General features: G+C 48.0%; 8 protein-coding genes and 1 long non-coding RNA gene across 9 annotated transcripts; 7 read left to right on the top strand and 2 right to left on the bottom strand.

Annotated features, from left to right (window-relative positions):
* Window positions 1–30: 30 nt before the first annotated feature.
* LOC136199750 (protein inturned-like) lies at window positions 31–3,479 on the top strand. The gene is made up of 15 exons (XM_065990045.1): window positions 31–160; window positions 214–665; window positions 836–921; window positions 979–1,316; window positions 1,371–1,538; window positions 1,591–1,744; window positions 1,841–1,894; window positions 1,943–2,002; window positions 2,060–2,242; window positions 2,292–2,443; window positions 2,503–2,582; window positions 2,718–2,793; window positions 2,849–3,032; window positions 3,086–3,192; window positions 3,246–3,479. Exons 1-15 carry the CDS (start codon window positions 39–41, stop codon window positions 3,346–3,348), a joined length of 2,319 nt encoding a protein of 772 aa, XP_065846117.1. The 5' UTR covers window positions 31–38; the 3' UTR covers window positions 3,349–3,479.
* On the bottom strand, window positions 3,383–3,916 carry LOC136199757 (uncharacterized). The gene is made up of 2 exons (XR_010673167.1): window positions 3,885–3,916; window positions 3,383–3,830 (listed from the first exon to the last, which is right to left on the bottom strand). It is a non-coding gene; the product is annotated as an uncharacterized lncRNA (long non-coding RNA).
* Window positions 3,897–4,586, top strand: LOC136199754 (DNA-directed RNA polymerase II subunit RPB4-like). Its single transcript, XM_065990049.1, has 4 exons — window positions 3,897–4,004; window positions 4,050–4,230; window positions 4,291–4,401; window positions 4,463–4,586. The coding sequence occupies exons 1-4, from the start codon at window positions 3,932–3,934 to the stop codon at window positions 4,539–4,541; spliced, it is 444 nt and encodes a 147-aa protein (XP_065846121.1). The 5' UTR covers window positions 3,897–3,931; the 3' UTR covers window positions 4,542–4,586.
* A 27-nt stretch (window positions 4,587–4,613) lies between these two features.
* On the top strand, window positions 4,614–6,099 carry LOC136199755 (cilia-and flagella-associated protein 96-like). The gene is made up of 8 exons (XM_065990050.1): window positions 4,614–4,762; window positions 4,826–4,947; window positions 4,995–5,101; window positions 5,155–5,292; window positions 5,345–5,420; window positions 5,478–5,580; window positions 5,630–5,706; window positions 5,764–6,099. Exons 1-8 carry the CDS (start codon window positions 4,663–4,665, stop codon window positions 5,986–5,988), a joined length of 948 nt encoding a protein of 315 aa, XP_065846122.1. The 5' UTR covers window positions 4,614–4,662; the 3' UTR covers window positions 5,989–6,099.
* LOC136199753 (uncharacterized) lies at window positions 5,657–7,528 on the bottom strand. The gene has a single exon (XM_065990048.1). It carries the CDS (start codon window positions 7,491–7,493, stop codon window positions 6,015–6,017), a length of 1,479 nt encoding a protein of 492 aa, XP_065846120.1. The 5' UTR covers window positions 7,494–7,528; the 3' UTR covers window positions 5,657–6,014.
* Window positions 7,529–7,554: 26 nt separating this feature from the next.
* LOC136199751 (signal recognition particle subunit SRP72-like) lies at window positions 7,555–10,773 on the top strand. The gene is made up of 21 exons (XM_065990046.1): window positions 7,555–7,723; window positions 7,780–7,894; window positions 7,953–8,079; window positions 8,160–8,225; window positions 8,288–8,480; window positions 8,529–8,560; window positions 8,615–8,658; window positions 8,710–8,790; window positions 8,841–8,898; window positions 8,956–9,087; window positions 9,134–9,253; window positions 9,309–9,381; window positions 9,447–9,511; window positions 9,564–9,659; window positions 9,718–9,827; window positions 9,875–9,952; window positions 10,013–10,132; window positions 10,191–10,237; window positions 10,292–10,411; window positions 10,468–10,504; window positions 10,559–10,773. The coding sequence occupies exons 1-21, from the start codon at window positions 7,621–7,623 to the stop codon at window positions 10,716–10,718; spliced, it is 1,977 nt and encodes a 658-aa protein (XP_065846118.1). The 5' UTR covers window positions 7,555–7,620; the 3' UTR covers window positions 10,719–10,773.
* Window positions 10,774–10,778: 5 nt separating this feature from the next.
* LOC136199752 (phosphatidylinositol 3-kinase regulatory subunit gamma-like) lies at window positions 10,779–12,846 on the top strand. The gene has a single exon (XM_065990047.1). It carries the CDS (start codon window positions 10,835–10,837, stop codon window positions 12,653–12,655), a length of 1,821 nt encoding a protein of 606 aa, XP_065846119.1. The 5' UTR covers window positions 10,779–10,834; the 3' UTR covers window positions 12,656–12,846.
* A 185-nt stretch (window positions 12,847–13,031) lies between these two features.
* Window positions 13,032–15,996, top strand: LOC136185731 (ubinuclein-2-like). The gene is made up of 17 exons (XM_065972916.1): window positions 13,032–13,279; window positions 13,334–13,450; window positions 13,524–13,631; window positions 13,684–13,796; window positions 13,852–13,903; window positions 13,958–14,091; window positions 14,142–14,298; window positions 14,356–14,432; window positions 14,504–14,549; window positions 14,601–14,687; window positions 14,736–14,833; window positions 14,889–14,955; window positions 15,013–15,135; window positions 15,191–15,246; window positions 15,295–15,339; window positions 15,393–15,462; window positions 15,521–15,996. The coding sequence occupies exons 1-17, from the start codon at window positions 13,139–13,141 to the stop codon at window positions 15,914–15,916; spliced, it is 1,887 nt and encodes a 628-aa protein (XP_065828988.1). The 5' UTR covers window positions 13,032–13,138; the 3' UTR covers window positions 15,917–15,996.
* LOC136185721 (coronin-7-like) lies at window positions 15,980–20,366 on the top strand. The gene is made up of 28 exons (XM_065972905.1): window positions 15,980–16,077; window positions 16,131–16,224; window positions 16,273–16,347; window positions 16,400–16,470; window positions 16,529–16,600; window positions 16,655–16,696; window positions 16,752–16,818; window positions 16,873–16,949; window positions 17,010–17,147; window positions 17,205–17,287; window positions 17,352–17,406; window positions 17,456–17,519; window positions 17,574–17,719; window positions 17,766–17,861; window positions 17,919–18,284; window positions 18,335–18,397; window positions 18,458–18,563; window positions 18,616–18,702; window positions 18,759–18,904; window positions 18,958–19,062; window positions 19,115–19,197; window positions 19,253–19,394; window positions 19,447–19,539; window positions 19,598–19,714; window positions 19,770–19,905; window positions 19,959–20,053; window positions 20,109–20,195; window positions 20,248–20,366. Exons 1-28 carry the CDS (start codon window positions 16,015–16,017, stop codon window positions 20,254–20,256), a joined length of 2,778 nt encoding a protein of 925 aa, XP_065828977.1. The 5' UTR covers window positions 15,980–16,014; the 3' UTR covers window positions 20,257–20,366.
* Window positions 20,367–21,080: the final 714 nt, after the last annotated feature.

Raw genomic sequence — 21,080 nt, forward strand, 5'->3', positions numbered from 1 at the left:
TGGCCGAATCTCAATTCGCATCCGGGGAAAACGATCGAATGCTTTCAGCGAGTTCGGGTCTCAGTTCGTCCGACAGCGCTCTTTTCGACCCGCAAGGAGACAAGCCGGACCCGTCGTTTGCAAACCGAGCATCGCTCGACTTCGATCGTTTCGACGACAGGTAGTCTAGCTAACGCAGGCATTTCGTCGAAACTCAAACCGCGTTCTCCACAGCGAAGCGGACATTCTCGGAGGAGCGGACACAATCCACCCTCAAGGCGGCGTTTTCTTCATCGAAGAAAGCCGTCGCGCACTGTCGCCCATTCGCAGCGCTTCTCCGGACGGCGTTCCGACGTCGACGGCGCCGCGAATTCGTCCGTCGAGCGCCGCGGCGGCGTCGACGAGCGAAAAGAAAGAACGCAAGTCGAGATGGAAACGATTGCTTCCTTCGGCGTTGATGCGACGCGCGGGGAAGAGTCGCAAGACGAAAGGCGACGTCGTCGACGAACGCGTCGGAAAGACGCAGACGATCGTCATTCGAGTTCCGACGGGACGACGAATCGATTCGCTCGAGAGCTTGGGCATCGTCGCCGGACGAAGCTTTCGCGGCGAAGAGAAGGGACGATTTCAGGTGAAGCGTCTCGTATCGGACGGTTTGGCGGAGAAAACGAACGAAATTAGAATCGGTGAGAAACGAAAAACATTAATTAATTAATTAATTAACGATAGCAGAATTTACTCTGCAATCGATTCGCACTGTTACCGATTCAAAACGTCACACTTTTGGTGTCGTTTACCTACAGTAGCATACAGTACATAGTCACATAATTAAAAATATTATTACCGCTTTACGTAGGTGATTATATTCTTGCTCTAAACGGGACATCCGTGACGAAAGACATAATAGATCAAGTGCTGAGAGACAATTCCAATTCCAATGAGGTACGACGAGTTTTCTCTTTTACAGTAGTTCTTACCAGAATAGTTTCCTTTTCTTAGATTTCTCTCACCGTGTACAGGATGGGAATGAGTCGAACTCGCGTTCGACTTCGTCGTCACGCCAGCACCGCCACGCCGGCATTGATTCATCTCTTCAACGGGACGCCGTCGGCGAGTTGGAAGATGACGATGAGCGGCATACCGCACTGCGTCATGTATCTCAAGTTGACCGGCGACGACGATTCCGAGGGAAACGACGGCGCGGAGAAGGACGTATTATACAGTTATCCGGGCGAAGACAGTCACTGGAGATTGTCGAAAATTCTTCTCAACGTTCGAGGCGCTTTTCTGACTCTCGGTCACATGATGGAGGAAGTGGCCGGCTCGCACGTCGAGAGGTGAGCTGCAAAATTCAACGTCAAACACGTCTAGGTATCTCTCTCTATATGTAGTTCAACGGTGTTTGTGAATGATCAACTTGTTCACGTGGGCTATAGGCACTATGGCAGGTGCTTGCTTCTCTTGGCTTTGCCCGCTCGTACGGTGCACCTTCATTCTCTCGTCGAGTATCTCGATGACGTCTGTAAATTGTTTGCTTTTCTCTACGGCTCTGTGCCTAGGTAGGTGATATATGCAAGCATTTTTTTTATAATGTGCTATTTTTCTTTTCAGTGCCTTTGAGTCGAGTGGCAATTTCAAGCGACTCGATCACACGTTCTCTTTGATATTCGAGCGTCTTCTTAGTCCAGGCGAATCAGGTTTTAGCACGCGAATGAACGATACATCACATGGATTACTCAAGCTCTATGTCCAACCCGACCTCCTGGTAATAAGATTCAGTAGTGCATCCTTAACAATCTCATAGATTTAGTGAGGGTGCACTATAGGTTCCTTTATCTAATAACAGCGTCTGTCTCTACAGGTCAAAGCCAGTAGCGTATTGAGCGACTTAGAGTCAGATGACCACAGCGAAACAGTAACGCTTTTTTATATTCATTTTTTATGGACTTGCTATTTCTTCTAGTTTGATGTTCTTGTACTGAGACGAAAGTATCGAATTCGCAGCAGCTGCTTGTTTTACAAGGTGCACTCACCCCGACTTTTTACTCAATCAATTGACACCCAGTTTTTCTTTCTTTAGGGTTACCTAGTGGACTCTCACATGACGGACGAGGATCTTTCCGTCGTCGGTATCTATTGCCGCTATCACTGCATTTTGAGTGCCATGAGAAAGCAAAAATTGGGCCACGTGGTCATCTGGACGAAGGTATTTAGCGGCGAGGAAGAAGCAGCTGGACAGAAATACCTTCTCCTAGTCGGAATGGTTTGTTATTCAGCACGTTTTACGCGATATTTATGTTCTCTGTGCCCAGGCAAATGCACTTGTCTGTGTTCTTATGGAGACTGGATGGGAATTGGAGGAGCTGCCTCCACACGTCGGTCTCGACCCGCTCTACATTGATCTAGCGAGAGAAGTCATCCTAACATTAAATGTACGCGGCCTCTTAGAAGCTCTAGACATGAGGTGAAGTCAATAGAAATTATCCATAGCGTTGTATGACGTGACGTACGTGTGGAATTCAGATTAACGTCAAGTCGAATCCCAGCCGTAACTCAGGCAGACGATTTAGTATTGATGTCGTCAGGGTCCTCGTCACTGTCAGGTAAAGCATACGATTTCCCTAGTAAGAATTTGTAGTAGCTTCCACGTTGCGTTCTAATCAGTAGAGAAAATGTATTAAATTCTTTTGGAACTAATCATTGGGACTCTACGGCGTAAAACTATCTTTTCTTTTTAGTACCTGATTCTGATGATCTCGGTCGTCACAAAAGCAGACTGGTTAATAGGAAGTTTGGAAAGCCTGGGACGTCAAGGTAAGAAGAAATTTCAATTTTTTTCTGATCTGAAATGATTGGCGGCGCGGCGCAGTTTGACGAAGTGTGCCGGTCTTGTTTTCCACTACGTTAACGTGGACACGGTGAGCGGGATTATCGTTGCTCCTACTGAAGCCGTTCCCGGCCAATTCAGCGGGCCTATTCACGCGGAAGTGGTGAGAAGTTTCCACAAGGCGTGCATAGCCATAAGAAAAGTGCTCAAGAGCCAATCAATCAAGGTTGGCTGGAATTTCTTTCTTAGTCAGTCAGGCTTATGGAATTGCCTTCATAGAATGATGGCAACAAAGTACGCGAACACGGTCTACTGTTTCACTGTCCTCTAACGAGCCACGCAGATCGAAGCAAATCGGTTACTACGTTGCCTTATTGGGCCATAGGGTGAGACGTAGAAAGAAATGCGTGTGTCGGAGGCCTCAAAATATACTGTCTAGACGTCTGGTTCACGAAAGAGAATTCTACGTGTGCTTTCAAGACTCTATCGGGTGGAGTGCAGCCGAAATGGCATTCAGGTTTGCATTCGGTGCAATGGTGTGACCGCGTATGTGAAAGTCCTAATTAAATAATGATATAAATCTTCTGCGAAGGTCATGTTTTTTAACAATAAATGTTTACCTTGCAACGGTGAGCTACAAAAGTAAACAAAACAAAACGTGCGGAAAAAGCTATTAATTAAAAGTCACTAAAATTTTAGTCAACGTTGACTTCAGGCTGCACGGCGTCTACCAAATCGTCTCCAAATATTTGCGCTGCTGAAGACGTCATGCCTTCTTCCAGCATGGCCTTTATTAGGCGCCTGTTCGTTGCTTCTGCCCCGTGCTCAGCGCTCCAGTTCTCCAACATTGCAGTAGCATTGTCTCTTTTGCTTAAATAAGGCACCTCCATGTTGCTTATCTCAGGCTCTGAATAGGGTCTCGGTTCGATTCGGCGTGCAATGTACTTCCAATTGGGAGCGATTAGGCTAGCTGCCTTCAGCTTTACTGCTCTATTCGCCTTGTAAAAAGACCCGTCGAGTTGTTCTGCAAATAAACGACTTCGAATGGCGGCGGATACAAAAGCCTTTTAGGCCATACCTTGGACACTCATTCTTGCTCCTGATCCCCCGGATAAGCAATCAAAGATGGCCGCTTCGTTCAATCCGCCTGGCGGCGTGCAAGAGGAAGAAGACGCTTCCGAGTTGCGCTTCGGCAAAGGTGGCGTTAGTTTTCGCACGGCAAGCATAGCGAACGTTCGTTTAGAGTTCGAAAACGCGGCAGCGCTGATCAATTCGGAAGTGCACATTCTCCTGGAGCATCGCAGGGCGCAGAAAGAGAGCGAGGACGACGAGGAGGAGCTCTCGGACGTCTTTATGAAGACTCTGAACTACACGCAGCGCTTTAGCCGATATAATAACTCGGAAACGATAGGAGCAGTAAGGAGGTGAGCAAAAGAAAGAAAATGATGAAGAAAGGAGGGGACTCCTGTATCCCATCTTCTTAGATTGCTCGGCAGGGAACGGGGTGACGATAAGAAATTGCACAAATTTGAACAGGCGGCTTTGGCTAATTTGTGTCCGGAAAATGGGGACGAGGCCAAGTCATTGATTCCTAGGTTAGTCACGTGTGTCTGTTCTCTGTATAATGCATTGCATTATTTATTTATTTATTTGCAGTCTTCAAGGTAGATTTGAAGAGGGCGAGTTGCAGGAACTTTTGGACGACCTGCAAACGCATAAAAGCTTTCAGTCTTAATTATCTCCACAGGCAATTCTAAGAAAAAAAATCGAGTTTAGCGTACATTTTCAGTACGGGCCTTCTTTTCTACTCGTTGTCGTGCCGACGGCAGATCCCCGTATCGACTCTGAAACAAAGAATGGCGAAAAACGAGAAATCTGACATGGATCGCGTCGGGCTCTTTAGCGAAATGGGCTACACGACGATTGGCGATCCCTACAAGCCGCCCAATAGTCTAAGTAAGATTGAACGCGTGGAAAAACGCTTTCGCTCGATTCCAGCGTCAAAACTCGCTCTCGCAGAGCCTATTCGACCAAACGCAGGCGGCGATAAGGATCGAAAACCGATGGTCGTCGACGGCAGCAAGTCGCGCAATGCCACGCAAGCGGGATACTTCACTAAAACATTCGATCGCGTGATGGAGGTAAAACGAAACGATTCCTCGAAAGAAAACAACACATAGTGAACTAGGGCGAAGCGTACTCGGATCCGATTAAACGACGACGTCAAAAAAGGATCGAGGAGGCGAAGAAAAACGTGGGCAAAGCCTTCGTTCCAACCAGCGGAACGAAACTGATGTAAAAAGACCTAAAGTCGGCGTGGCAAAAAAACTAGATACAATAACTTCTAGGTCTGGCGTTGGGAGCCACTTTGGAACCCTTGGGGGTCCCATAAAGGCGTTCAGTCCGGTCACAGCTGACAAGAAACCCTACAAATCTCCAGGAAAAAATTTCGTCAATAATCCCCCTAAAAAAGGCACGGGATCCGGGTAAGTGTTCTGTTTGGGGTTCGGGGCCTTTTTTTTCAAAGGCTTCTCTCAGATACATTGGTGTTACTATTGGCCCCAGTCAGAAATACGCGTCCGAACCGTATGATTTGACTAAGGAACTGAAACAGGTTTTAAAAAAAACACACGGTCTGATACTTTCTCACATGATAGAATCTCGTACTTAGAAAGAAGTGGAGGCTCATAAGAAAAAAATGAAAGGCGCCGCGTTCAAATTGAACGTACATCCAGCCGACTGTTTCGACGCCAATCCATATAAGACAGATAAACGTAAGATAGGAAACGAAATCACTCGAAAACACGGGACCCTCTCGCCTAGCTGTCCCACCTTTCAAAGAAGAGAAAAAGACGAAAGAAGAGCTCAAACCATTCAAGCCAAGTTCACCAGCCAAAGCAGTACGTTAGGAGAAAGCAAAACAAAAAAAAATAGGATAAATAGTCTTTTTATTCTAGAGTGGAGGTATGAAGGCAGGAACGTTCGATCCCTACCCGGAGCACTCCAGCGATCCCTACGTGAAGAATCCCCCTAAGCGCAAATCGGACGACGGAGGCACGAGACCGAAAATCTTTCAACCGCCGGCGATTCCGAAGAGCACGCCAACGAAGTCAATTGTCAGTATGACAGTCAGAAAGAGCATGAATCGAAACAACTACAAAGCTGTGGCAACTACAATGTAAGAACGCAACCTTAGGCTCGAAAAATTTCACGTTTTCTCTTCGCTCTCGCTCTCCGTCGCCGCTCGAGTCAATTTAGCGGCGATTTTCGGAAGATATTTCTTTATCACGTTATTAATGACGTCGCTTAGCGACAGAGCGTGCCGTTCCAGCGCTTGATTCGCGCTCTCGTGCAACGCCTTCTCGATGCTCTTCCGAAACCACGAAATAATCAAATTGTAAAGCCAACTCGCCTTCGTGCCGTGCGTTCTCAAGCGAAGCGTCTCGAATTTCACGGACAAGTCCAAGATATCGACGTCGGTCGTCACCTGGACGACGGCGGCGCACGTGCCCCCGAAAACGTCGACGTCGGCGAGCCCGTCGTCTTTCCAATGGGGAAAGGCGAGCTTGCGATAGGACCACTCGAAATCTCGCATCGACGCTTCGACGTTTCTGATTTCGATTGTCAACGTATTCGTTTTCCATCGAAGCGTGACGGCGTCGCGCGGCGGCGTCGGAATGTCGAGACCGTGCAGGCGCATCGACTTCAATTCGTAGTCGATTTCGCCGATTTTCGACTTTCGAATGCCGCGCACAATCGGCAATTCGACGGCGAGAAGCCGATCGCGAATCCACGGCACGACGGCCGCTTTCAATTCGTCGATGAATTCCTCGTTCTCGCAAAGCAATTGGGATATTTCGTCGGTCGAATTCGCGAATTTCTGCACCGTCTCCTTTCCCTTTTCGATGAGAACGGCACCGGCGTCGGAACGTCTCACGTGTTTCACGAGCTCTTCGCCCAAATCTACCATCGTCTCTATGGCAACTCCCAAATCTTCTTCCTCCCCTTTGGCAATATTCGTCACGAGTCGTTTTCCGCCCGATACGATTTCCTTCAACTCGCGACTCGCTTTGACGTCATCGTAGACGCGCATTCCGCTCGCCATCGTCTCCGCGTCGCAGAATTTTTCGAGAACGACTTTCGCGTGCGATTTGAGTCGAGCGAACGTTTCGCTCTCCTCGAGTCGACGCAATATCGACATGGCGTCGACGAGACTCTCTTCGTCGTCGCCTAGCGACGACGGATTGTCGAAGAGTTTGCGTCCTTGCGTCAATAGAGCGATGTAGGACTCTTCCTGGCGAAAGTCTCCTAGTATGTCCACCGTTTCTTTGATTTCGTCGCTTTGGCGAATCGATTCGACCCAATCGTCGTCGTTTTCCGTTTGAATTCGATCGAGTGCGCGTCGACTCGTCGCTTTGCCTTTTTCCCAGCCGGCGACGAGTTTTTCGTTTTCGGCTAGCGATCGGAGAAGCTGTTCGGTGTCGCGGACGATCGCTTCGCCTCGGCGGCTTCCCGCCGAGACGACGTCGACGATTCGACGCCATCGCCGGATTAGATCGTCGCGTTTCAAGCGTGTCGCCAGTTTCTGGGCTTCGTCCGCCGCGTAGCACTCGTTTTCGTCGACCTTTTCCCATTCGGCTGTGTCGACGGAGGAGATCGACGACACAGCTCGATTTTCGTCGCTCATTTTTCTCGCGGTGTTGTGGGCGCGGTCGATACGTCATCGGTTTTAGCGTGCTCTTGTCCCCGAAGGAGTGCTCTGGTTCAACGTCAAAACCTGCATTTCTGTCGTCACTGTCTATGTGGATATCGAAATGACTTCCGCGGAAGGACCAACCGTAGCGCAGCTTTACTCACGGTTAGACGCGTACGGAAAAAATGGCGACTACGCCACGGGCTTCAAAATAGCGACGCAAAGTAAGTCGAAGCGCAACAGACAGAAAAAGGAGTCACCTTCAAATGCACTTACGCAGTCCTACGACAATCCCCGGACGAAGCCGCGGCATTCCATTGCAAAACCGTGTGCCTAGTGCACGAGTCAAAATTCAGAGAAGCGCTGAAATCGATATCGGAGCATCCGAAAATGAGGTCCCCCCGCACAAAATCAGATTCGATCGTCTCATTCTTGCCTTTTCCCCCCATCCAGCGAATCCTTGGACCTGATAAAGGCGTACTGTCACTATCGACTCAGTAATTTGACGGAGGCGCGATCTCTGCTGGAATCGGCGCGTTCGTCTAAGTCGCTCGCTCGCGACGAGCTTCTCTGCCAAGTGGTCAGTATGAATAATAATAATAAATTGAAACATCCGTTTCTAAATTTTTAATTAATTAATTAATTAATTATTTTTTGTAGCTTTATCGTCTCGAAGAACATGACGCCAGTCTTTCGCTGTATCAGAACTTAGTCAAACATTCTCAGGTGATTTAGCGTGCTCTTTTTATAAAATTTTGCTGATCTTCTCCTGTTTTCTGTTTCTCTAGGATGAGTACGATAACGAAAGGGAGTCGAATTTGGCAGCCGTTTTAGCGAGTGCTTGCTATGCAAAACCGACCGGTCAATTTTCCGCTTCTCAACTTCGTTCAACTACGTACGAACTGTGCTTCAACAAAGCGTGCCTTCTACTCAATCAGAACCAGTGTGAAAGTGCACTAGAAATGTCACAGATGGCTGAAGGTGATTGCCTTTGCAGCACCAAGCCAAAGATAATGGAATCCTCTTTAGATCTATGCCGCAAAGCTTTGCAGGAAGATCCCGTTAGAGAGATAATTTTACTAAAGAAAAATCGCTCTATAGTTTCATTTATATAGGATGTAGCTGATGAAGAAATTGAGGATGAACTCGGAGCGATAAAGTGCGCTAAATTGAAAATATTCATTATAATCATATATAATTTATTTTTTAGAGTTCAGAGCGCCTACGCTTACCAGCAACTGGGACAGACCAGCAAAGCAGCTAAACTCTATGGGCAAGTATTGAAAACAAAGTAGGATATAGAAAACGACAGCGTTGCTCGTTTTCTAAGCAGCTTTTTAGACCTGATGACGCGTCTCTGGTCGCTGTCGCTTCAAATAACGTTATCTGTCTAAACAAGGTTTTTTGAAAAGAATTATTGGTTGTTATGGATTTATTGATTTTTGTTCGGCTGTAGGATAGAGACTTGTTTGATTCTACTAAGAAAGCAAAAGCGCTACTCAGCAAACAGCTGAATCAGAAGCTAAACGCTAGACAAAGAAGCGCGGTGTTTCTCAATCGTTGCCTCCTGCTTTTATACACCAATCAGGTTAAAAAAATATGAGTTTTTTGGCTTGGAAATGATTGGCGTGTAGAGTGACCAGCTCGCAAAACTCGTTACGAGTCTCGATTCCAATTCGGAGCTCCGATGTCTCATACAAGCGGCTCAGCTACACAAAGACAAAAAAGTGACTGAAGCAGCGAATCTACTTCAAGTACCGCGCACCGGCCTCTTCTCACAGTAATGCTTTTATCCTATTTCGTAATTAGAGCTATGCGAATCAGCATGGGGATCGCGCCGTTCGCGTGCAGCTCACACTGGCACAAATACACATCGCGAAAGGTATATATATATATCTATATCTATAAGTAGACAATCCACGTGACAAAATACCTGATTCCAATCAGGACAAATCAAAGAGGCGTGCGACGTTTTGAAGGGCATTCGAGAACTTCAACATAAGCCGGGGACGGTGAGTAGAAAACCGCTTCAATGTATATATGCGCGAATGATTGCGGTGCTAGGTGTCATGCCTTGTTCAGCTCTATAGTCGACTGCGCGACACTGCGTCGGCTGGCGGCGTCTTGACGGAAGCGGTGGCGCACTGGAGAAGCCAAAAAGTAGCCGCTGCACCTTCACTCTTTTATTTATAATGCGCTATTTTTGGTATTTTTATAGGCGTCTTCGTTGCCCAATTATTTGGTTACCTTATTGCAGCATCTCGCCGCTTTCAATATCAAGCACGGTTTGTCGGAAGAAGCTGCGGCCGCTTTGGAAGAACTGAGACGGTAAATTGGGGACTTTTTGTTTGCTCTCGAGTCTATATGGTCTACAGAGAAAAGCCGAAAGATATCCACGTTTTGGCGAAGTTGATTGCTGCTTATTCTCAATTTGACACGAAACAGGCAGAAGCGTAATAAACTGAGTCATGTCACGACGGGAAAATTACTAGGTGTTTGTTTTCTGTTCTTAGGCTTAGCGCTGATTTGCCGCCGCTGTCGTCTCGCCAATCGATTGACGTGGACGCTTTGGAAAAGGCTCCCATTGGCGTGAGGCACTTGAGGCGACCCGTGGCCACCGAATCAAAACAGGAGTACAGTCAAAGTTCAAATCTCGACGCGTTTCTTTTGACTCAATGTGGACCGCTTTAGGCAAAGCTTACTCAGTCAAAAGAAAAAGAAGAAAAAGAAGAAGAAAGGTAGCTTTATTCACGTTTCTCCTCTCTAGAGCAATAAGAAATGTTTTCCTATAGGAAAACTTCCTAAAAACTATGACTCAAGCGTCGATCCCGACCCCGAAAGGTGGCTGCCTCGCCGAGAGCGTTCTTATTACAGAAAAAAGGGCAGATCGGCAGCAGCCGCAGCGGCTATTGGTACGAATGCTTCTGCTGATTTTTTCTTACATGGGAGATATAACCCCTGATTTTAGGAAAAGGTTCTCAAGGGGCTATGCCAGCTACGTCTGAGTAAATAGTGACAACGTCAAAGTCTACGTTCTATATTTATTTTTTATTTTACAGTGTGGATTTTTCAAAGGGATCGCCTTCAGCGAAGAAGCCGTCACAGTTGACAGCTCAAGTTCCCAGTCCACAAGCATCAGGATCGTCGTCTGTGAGAGGAGCTGGACAGGCTCGAAAGAAGCAGCCGGCAAAGAAGAAAAAGAAAGGAAAAGGATGGTAATTCATTCATTCAAAAGCGCACGTGGCATTACGCAAAGAGAAAAGTCCCAATCTGATACGGGCATCCGCATCCGGGCGACGCGATCGCCCCCTTGTGAGATTTTCTCCCGTCGCGTGATGGCGGACGGCTATCGCGTCTACCGCGCTCTCTACACGTTCCAAGGTCGAACGGCGAACGAACTGAGCTTCAACGAGGGCGATTATCTCTACGCGGAATCGGCGCAACCGGATCCAGACGGCTGGCTCCGCGGTCACACCCGAAACGGCAGCGTCGGCCTCTTTCACCAGACCTACGCCAAAGAAGAGCAGCAGCAACCGCCTCCGCTTCCTCCATTACCGCCGCGCGGTCCGCCGCGAGGTCGTCGCGTGGACAGTTTCGATTCGGCAGCCCCGTATGTCCACGCTACGGGCCGCGAACCTCCACAACTACAGCAAAGGGCGTCGTTCGACTCGGAATACGTCACCGTGCAACGCAACTCCCACTCGCGCTATAGCAACGCGCCGTCGCCGACCACGATGCCCATCCCGTCGCCGACCACGCCCCCATCGTCGAACATCGACGCCGTGCCGTGGTATTGGAAGACGATCACGAGCGACGAAGCGCGCGAAATGCTCGAATCGGAACCGGACGGCGCCTTTCTCGTGCGCGACAATTCGCGCACGCCGGGCAATTACACGCTCTCCGTCAAAAAGGACGGCATCACGCGACGCGTACAAATTCACCATCGCAACGGCATGTACGGCTTCTCCGAGCCGCTTCCGTTTCGTTCCGTCGTCGAACTCGTCGACTTCTATCGGCATCGTTCGCTCGCCGAACACAACGCGAGTTTGGATATTAGTCTGTGTTTCGCGAAGGAACGTCCGCAGCCTCGGACGTCGCTCAACGAACTGGAGCCGATTAATCAGCAGGAGGTCGAGGAATTGATGCAGGATCTTCGTCAGTGCACGGACGAGTGCGATCGGCTCAATAAGGAGTATCATCGCAAGGTGGACAATTTGAGTCGACTCGGCGACGATTTGACGAATATGAATCGACGCGCGGCGACGTATCGGATCGTCGTGAATACGCTCGACGAGCAGGAGTCGACGTTGCAGAACAATCGCGTTCACGTCATGTCCGATTTGATGCACGAGCTCGTGATGAATCTGCGTCTGATAAGCGAGCGCAAGCGCTCGGCGATGGAAGCGCTCGCGACGATCGAGAGTCAAATGCGCACGCTCGAGTTCGATCGCGACGGCTTGACGACGGAGACGGAGGAGCTCAAGTTGCGCGTGATGGAGAAGACCGATTTGAAGGCGCAGATTATGATGGATCTCGGCGACTATCGCGTCACGCCCGACATCATCAAACGACGTCTCTTCGCGTTGAGAAAAGCCGACAAGGATATACAGATGGAGGATCGGATGATGAAGCAGCGACGAGCGAGCTACGTGCCGCCGCCCGAGGAGGAGGAGGAGACGACGCAATTGGAAGACGTCTATTACGACATCTACGGAACGACGCAGGAGATTTTGCGCGACGAAGAGGACGCCGATTGGCTGATCGAGATGGATCGCGAGCAGTCGAATCGATGTCTGTCGAGCTGTTCGGACGGGACGTTTCTCGTTCGACCGCGACCGAATGCGTCGCCGAGCGATCGGCATCAGTATACGCTCGTTATATCGTTTCAGGGGCAGGTGAATCATATCAAGGTTCTGTGCGAAGACGGCTGGTTCGGTTTCACGGAGGGCAGTTGCAGTTTCAGTACGCTGCGCGACTTGGTGAGGCATTATCAGACGACGTCGTTGCATCAGCACAATAAAAAATTGACTATCACACTCGAAACGCCCTATAACAGGTATGCTCGCGGTGGTAGTGGTGGTGGTGGTGGTGACGTCGCGAGTCCGGGTGGTGGCAGCGTGGGGGGTAGTGGTGCCAGTGCAGGCGTGTACTATTAGTAAGGATTTGACAATTTTTCTTTTTAAATCTTGCTTTGTCTCTCGCTCTCTTTGTGTTTTATTGGTAGATTAGTCGGTGGAAATCACGTGGTATTTTGATCCTTTTATGTGGGCATTGGCGAGTTTGATTTTTACAGTGGGAAAGTCGAAACGACGCTTTTCTGGGGAAACAGGGGAGTGGCGCTACGTTTCTTTTTGATCTTTCGTCGTTTTTTTGGCACATAGGTCAACTGGCTAATGATGATGATGATGACAAGGGACCTTCTGGGTTTAGAGAAGAAGCATTTTAGTGCAGCGCTACACGGGCTTACGTTGTCCTCACGTGCCGACCTCACGTGCAGCGAAGATAGATAGTGTGCGCTAAGCGTCATTGAGATTTCGCCAAAATCATGAGCCGCCGAGAACGCGCTCCGATTCGCTGGCATTTAGCCTTGTTTCCACGCGTCACGCTAGGGTTGCACGTTGGGGAATGCGTTGGCGGCCATGATGGATTCGCCCCGTCTCAACGTTTCAAAGAGCAAAACGGCCTCTGCGCCAATGCGAACAATACGCTTCACATTGGAGCTCGAGCAGACGACCGACGTCGACTTTCCCGAATTCTCCTACGCCGAATTGTTCGAGAAGGCGAGGCAACTTTCGCGAACGATCGTCTACGCGACGAAATTTCTCCGCTTGCAGGCGAAAAGCGCCGAACGCGCGAAATGGACGTCGAATAGCGCCGATTCGAATCGAAAACGCGACGACGACGAACGACGCGAAATCGAGCAGATTGCCGCGCAAATGGAAGCCAAATACGTATGTCGACACTTGAGCGCGATTTCGACGCGAGAAAAACGGGACCCCCTTTGGGGGTATTCGCACCCGATAGGGAAGCGGAGGTGAAAGCGCGTCGAAACGACGCGTTCACGACGAAGATTACATCGACGTCGGCTCGGGATACGACGAAACCGATCCCTTCGTGGACAATTCGGAAGCGGTAAACGACGATTTCGAGAAAAATAACCAAAAAATAATAACTAATTAATTAGCACGACGATTTTGTTCCGTTTCACTTGGAACCGCAACACGGCGGTTTCTACGTCAATTCGGGCGAATTGTATTTCAGCGAGAATCAGAAGAAAACCGAAACCGAATCTAATGGGTAAATTAGTTAGATTCGGCGAATGGGGAGAAGGTTCTTATTGTCACGTGATCAGAGGTTGCGATGACGACGACGATGGCGATTTTCAGAAGAAAAAGGCGCCAAGGGTAGTGATAATGAATATTGTCAATATTGGCTTCATTGAGTTTCTTTCTGTGTAGCTGTTCAAATTGAAGCCACCCAAGACGAAAAAGACAAAAGATGGCAAATTTGAGCCGAAACAGAAGAGGGCGAAAATTGTGAACAGGCAAGGGACGCCGACTTCTCTTCCCGTCGTCGCTAAAGTCAAGAAAATGTGCGATTTTAAAAAATGAAAGTTCTCTTTCTGATTTTTCTTTCTGCTAGGGTTATCAAGGATCGTCCTGATTCGGACAAAACCGCTCCTCCGGCGGCGGCGGCGGCGGCGGCGACACAGACGGCTGTGGCCACTCCCACAATCTTAGAAGACTGGCCACAAGATTTTCCTGAGTATTTAAAAACGGAAATAGAAGAATGGAAGCAGGTACATAAAGATTGGCAATCTTGGATAATTCCCCGTGTTCATCTCTTTCTATCGTAGGACGTTCTGAAGGATAATGCCATGAGCAAACAGCCACCCAAGCATTTCCAGTCCTGCTACAATTCACGTCTAATAAAGTGATTATTATTATTCCACGTGTTCCCTCTTCCCTCTTTTTCTCTCTCGTAAAGCGCTCTGTTATTTCTAGAATTGGTAGACAGACAATGGCTCTGAAGCCAAAGAAGTATCAGACGGTTAGTATTATATAGAAATAGCAGTCTGGTATATATATATATTTTATATAGAGGGTTTATGATTATTTGACGTCGTTTTTGCCTGCTACGAAAGGAACGCTTTTGAAGCGTCTAAAAGACCTTTTGTCAGCCGAACACGTAAGTTCTTTGTCATTCAACGGATGGATTTTAAATGATCTTTTGTAGAAAGAGCTGATGAAAGAGCCATTGGAAAAGTTGAAACTTGGTATTGAAACTTGTATGTTAGAGCAAGTGGGAAAACTTGAGGAGAGAAGAAAAACATTGTAATAACAAAGTAGCAGTAGTAAGTAAATAGTCCATGATAAAAATCGTTCATAGACTCGAATCACAAGAAAAATTTATCGAAGACGATTTATCAGACGACGGTGGAGACAACGGTACTGTGGTAAGAAAGTGGTCGTCTATTTTGGAGGATATAGCATTCGGAATTTCACTTATTTAGCCTCTGAAACGGTTTGTATGGACTGAGGAGCTCAAAGACAGACTCTGCAATCTGGTTAGTGCCAAGATACAAGCCATACGAGAAATCAATAAACATCTAATTGATCCTCCCGCTCAAATACTGGTGAGTAATATCATGCAACTCCAAACTCGTAAACGATTGCTCCTTTGTTTTTTAGAGCTTTTTGAAAGACGAGGTGAAAGTGCTGTGGCCGAGTGGCTGGATGAATTCAAAGTAACGCGCTTGTTTCGTTTATTATTCTAGCCAATATTTTTTATATAGGATTTTATATGAAGTCAGCAGAAAAGCGCACGATTCGTTCACCCAGTAAGTACTTCATCAGAAAAAGAAATAACGATTTTTTTCTACAATGCGTGTAGACTTAAAGTCAAGAAGAAAAAGGATCCGCCAATGCAGCCCAAGCCCAAGCCACCTCCTCCTCTTACTAAGGTAAAAACGGCGAACGAAACTGTAGACGGAGACTCCTTAGGTTTTCTTCTCCCTTCAGCCGTTGCTGGCTATGGAGCCTTTGAAGCTGAATGTGTCTTTGGGAAGTGCTCTCTCTCAGCATTCGTACTCGTTGCCGCCGAGTTCGTCTCAGCCGGCACCGTCGTCGAACTCTTCGTTATCTCCGCCGTCGATTTTCATTTCTTCATCGTCGTCTCAACCAGCGTCACTTCCTCCTCTTCCTCCTCCTCCTCCTCCTCCGGCGGCGGCGGCGTTTGTTCCGCAGTCACCCACAGTGAGACTGGTATCGTCGCCTTTGCAGCAGCAGCCGCAGCAGCTGCAGCAAGTGGGAATTTTGAATATGAATGTGCCTGTATCGCTGTTCAAAAATGTCCAAATGACTCAGCGCAGCTTCCCAAGCTCCGCTCACGCCGATCATAGCAAGCCTAACACGTAAATTCGTTGTTGCCGTGATAAAGCAGTAGGAAAAGTAAAAGAGTTTAATATTGCGATTATAATTTTTGGACTTCTCAGTGACCACGTGACTCAACCAATATGGCCGGTCGCTTTCGGGCTTCGAAGTACAAGAACGCCGTCCCCAAGGCGGCGAAACGAGAAGTAGGAGTCGCAAGATGATTTAAATGTCCTATTGATCGCGTCCGATCGTCAAGAACTGCCTATCCGGCGTCAACGTCGGCTCGATTGGGAGCGGCAGCCCCATTGCAGCGAATTGCCTCTTCAAAGCGTTCCTCAGCGATCCAGCAGGTAAAAGAGGCAATAGATATTCGATCGGATCGCTGACCGACTCGATAGGAAGTTCGGTAGCCGTTCTTCCACTCGAAGAAGGGGGCAGACGCGATCGATTTCCTCTCGTGCACGCGCACGCCGGTAAGGGGGTCCTTCGCCTCTCTCTCTCGCTCAATCGAAGCCGTTTGAACAGGTCAAACGACCGACATGACCTTTTCGCCTTTCGACGACGGTCTTCTCGCCACGGGCGGCGACGACGCATCGGTATCGTAAATCGCTTTTTAGTTTTTCTTTATTTAGGGAGCGAATCGATTTGATTTAGATAAAACTTTGGCGAATTTCTGACCCTAGTGATTTGAAGCAAAGTCCGGAGTCGACTTTGACGGGCCACGACGTCGGTTTTCAGGTTTTCGAATATGACTTTTTTAATTAATTAAATTCTTTGTAGAGAAAAATCGAGTCTCTTTGTTTTCATCCGACAGCGAATCAGGTTCGTGGAATGGGAGAAATCGCGCCGCCGATTTTGTATGACTTTTTTTTTCCAGATTTTAACTTCTTCGTCTGGGTCGATTGTGAAGCTGTGGGACGTTGAGAGTGGCTCGGACAGACTATGTACAAATAAATAAGTACACAAGAAAGAAATTATGTTATTCTTGCCTGTTTTAGCTCTGGAGGACCACAGTGACATCGTCTATGCCGTTTCTTGGAAGAGCGACGGAACTCAGCTGGCATCTGTTTCCAAGGTTTTGCTTAATTAATTAATATTTTTATTTATTCTCTCTGAGACCGATTTCTTTTATTAGGATAAAAAGATTCGGATTTTTGATCCGCGTTCGACGTCGCCTTGTACGGCAGAGGCAGACGGCCACAATGGAGTGAAAGAGAGTCGAATCTTGTGGCTGGGTGATAGCGACTACATGGTCACAACGGGATTCAGTAAAGTGCGAAAATACGTAATACTGTACTTCCTCTTGGGAGCCAATTGGGGGGTTATTTAGACGAGAGACCGCCAGTTTGGTATATGGGATTGCAGGAAACTCGAACGTCCTCTTACAATGCAAAGTACTGGCTCAAGTACCGGGTATCCAGACATAAAGAAAAGCCTCGCGAGACACTTGACCGCATATATTGCGGATTTTTTTCAGGATACTAATGCCTCTCTACGACGAAGATACAAAGATGCTATTCTTGGCTGGCAGGGTAGAAAAGTCTAAGCGCACTTGCGCATCAACAATTTGTACATATTTAGGCCGACTCCTCCATAAGATATCTCGATTTGACTGACATAAGTAGCTCACCTCATTTCGTCGAAGGTAGAAAGGGGACAAAGCCTTCTACACTTGAAAATCTTTATATTTCATATTCAGGTCAATTCTATAGAGGAGAGCAGGAGACGAAGGGAATAGCGATCGTGCCAAAACGAGCCCTAGTCGTGATGGGCTGCGAGGTGGTACGTCTTCTTCAGCTCACGCAGCGCAGCATCATACCAATCAGCTACCAAGTGACGAGAAAAGTACGGCGAATACATACAAGTCGTCATATCCCAGCGTTTTTCTTAGAGCTATAGGGAATTTCACGCCGATCTCTTTCCCGATGCGTTTTCCGGGGAACCGGCGCTGACAGCCGGTGAATGGTTCTCGGGGGAAAACAAGCAGGTTCGATTCTTTTTTTATGGGCGCATTGGTTGCCTAGGCAACGTACTGTGTATTCAGGTGAGTAGAATCAGCTTGGATCCGGCAAACGCCCCGAAGGAAGTCAAACCTATTTCTACGACCTCTAAAGCGAAGTCTCCTCCACCGCAAAAAGAAACGTCTCCTCCTCCGCCAAAAGAAAAGTCTCCCCCGCCACCAAAAGTGGCTTCTCCCACACCGGAGAAGATGGAGAAGAAGCAGCCACCTGCTTCTTCTTCTGGTGGTTTTAGCGCGGAGTCGTTCTCGCGACCGTCGGCGAAGCCGTTCGCCGGCGTTCGCGTGTCCAAGTTTCGGCACACGGTCGGCACGGTGATGCATCCCAGTACGCACATCGACGGCGTGAGAGGACTTGCGTTGAACGTACCGGGCAGCTCGAATGGAATTCACGTATAAGACGACTCTAGTGTTCGTTCGTTTTATCTAGAGGTCTTTTCTAGGTGAACAGTGAACGTGTCGCTTTTCCTTTGGCTGGTCCCGGAGGACAGGTTGCTGTGCTTGAGGTAAGAGGCGAGGCTTTTATCTTGCAAGATGCCTAATTCTGTTTATTAATTTAAAAAAAGTTGAATAAGCCCGGACGATTGCCCTCTCATATTCCCTTTGTGCAAAATTCCACTCCCGTGCTCGATTTCGCTATGAATCCTTTTGATAATTGTGTTCTCGCTGTTGGTAAGAAACGATTTCCTTTCTCTGTGTTTTGATTTGAGTCGTATTTTTGTAGCTGGTGACGATGCCAAAGTCAAATTGTTTCGCGTTCCGCAGGGCGGATTGACGGAAATAGTGGACGAGCCGGAAATAGTGATAAGAGGCAAGTGAAAAAAAGACGATCACCTTATCTAAGAATAAGATTTTTTTCAATGTCAGGTCACTATGATAAGGTCAACTTGGTTCAATTTCATCCCATGGCTGAGAACATTTTAGTGACGGCCGCCTTTGACTTCACCATCAAAATATGGGATTTGTCGTCAGACGGAGAGGAAAAAATTACCCTCGAAGGCCACACGGAAGAGGTTATTTCAGAATTTTCGCGTGTCTACATTTAGAAAGAGAAAGAGAATTCTAGATATTCTCATTTGCTTGGAGCCCCGACGGCAGCAAATTGGCTACAGTCAGCAAAGACAAAAAGATACGAATATATGACCCGCGACGAAACGTCGAACCAATTCAGGTCGAAATAGACGATCGTCTGTTTTTACTTGATTATCTCATTTTGACCGCAGGAAGGACCAGGGCCTTCCGGTAGCAGAGGCGCCCGAATTGTTTGGGTCTCTGACAGTGTTCTATTCGTGTCTGGTTTTGATCGGTTATATAACACACTCGTTATTAATTGCTGGCTCTTATGTTTCGCTTTTCTTTAGGCAATCGCTTCGGCAGCTGATATTGTACAATGCAGAAAATCTTTCGGCTGGGCCTATCGACTTGCTGGCTATGGACTCGTCGCCTGCCATCCTTATTCCGTACTTTGATCCCGATACGAAGGTCGTATTTGTAGCTGGCAAGGTAAATAGACGAATCGTGAATAAAATCGTTTTTTTGAATCTGTACCTTTCAGGGCGAAACGAGCATCAAAGCGTTTGAGGTTTCGCCTGATGAAGTGCCTCACTTTTTAGAGGTGGCCCCGTTTACGACGGCAATGCCTCAACAGGTGTGGAGCGGGGAACAGACTTTGCCTCGATCTCTATGCTAATTCTGGGTCGATCTAGGGTGTGGTTTTTTTACCCAAAACGGCCTGCGACGTTCGTCAGGTGGAGTACGCTCGTGCTCTTCGCCTAACCAAAGCTTCCGTTGAGCCGATTCAATTCAAGATACCTCGATCCAGGGTGAGCTCGACAGGAGAATTGTTTTGCCTTGTTGGAAGGGGTTTTTTTTCTGCAGCCCCAATATTTCCAAGATGACGTCTTTCCTGACACGAGAGTCACGTGGGAGTCGGCTTTGTCCGCTCAGAAGTGGCTCGATGGGGCTAACGGTAAATTCAAGAGAATCAGCTTGCGTCCGGAGGGAATGAAATTGCGTAAGAAATGACAGAAATGGGCCCTGTGAAAGTAGTTGCACCTGTCGTCTCAGTGAGCGAAGCTCCTCAAGAGGCTCCGGCTGCAAAAAAGCACGGAATCGCTTCAGACGCCGCGCAATTCAAGTCCAACAAGGAGAAGAAGGACGAAGTGAGAGAATGCGTAGGTACCTCATCTGGGAAGTCTTAGTAGTTCTCAATTGTAGCTGATTGCTGCTGTTGCCACCAAACTGGAGGAACAAGATGCGCCACTTCCGCAGGATGAAATGGAAGGCGTCGACGATGATGAATGGGTGAGTAACAATATGCATAACGTATCCTATGATATTTATTTTGTTTGCACAGGACGACTAGCAGTAACCTATTGTAGAAATTAGACACTGTTTTTTCTTTTCGTTTGTACTCCGTTTCCCACCCCCGTTGCATTCTTTTTTTTGGAACAGGCGATATAGAAAGAACGGGAATTTCACGAGCGCGCGCGATTACGGACCCGGCCGAGCGAGAGGCACGGGTCCCTACAAATTGTCCTTCGTTTCAGACGTTCTTGTCGACGATTCAGCTAGCGCGCTGCTGAAAGACGGATCGTTCGTGCATGCAGGCACGAAACGGACGCGCTTTGAAGCAGCAGTTCGAGTCGCTTACTTTTTACAACAGTGAGATTTCGTTTATTTAGAAATAAATGTACAAAAAAAGTCGCCTATTACATACAAAATCCCTATCGTCCTGCCTTCGATTTTTCAGTCTTTTATCTTCGTTTTACTTTAGCCCTTCTCGCTATGTTTCCACCTGAAAAAAAAGAAGGTTAGTCTCTGTCAAATCATCGTTTTACGTACCTTTTTGTTGCGTCCGTATTAGCGTTACCCGAGCTACACCGCGCGGAGGTTCGGACGCTTCGTAGCTCAAGGCAGCCACCGCAAAGCGATGACCACCCGTTCCAAAAAATGTCGGGCGAGTCACGACGTCCTCGGCCACCCCATTCAGTACCCACCTGGATGAAAAACGGCCCCTAATACCGAGTCCCCCGGTGCGCTGGTACCAAACCCTTCGGTATGTCTTCCAGGGAAGAACCGGGGCTTGTGAGATGGAGAGTGGCTGACCGCTGTTTGTAGAAGTCGACAGGAAAGGCAGTGCAATGCCCAAGTCGAAGTCTCCTGGGCCAGATCATCGTCCGTCTAATC

The sequence above is a fragment of the Oscarella lobularis genome, chromosome 1 (genome assembly GCF_947507565.1).
Source record: "Oscarella lobularis chromosome 1, ooOscLobu1.1, whole genome shotgun sequence".
Classification (NCBI taxonomy): domain Eukaryota; kingdom Metazoa; phylum Porifera; class Homoscleromorpha; order Homosclerophorida; family Oscarellidae; genus Oscarella; species Oscarella lobularis.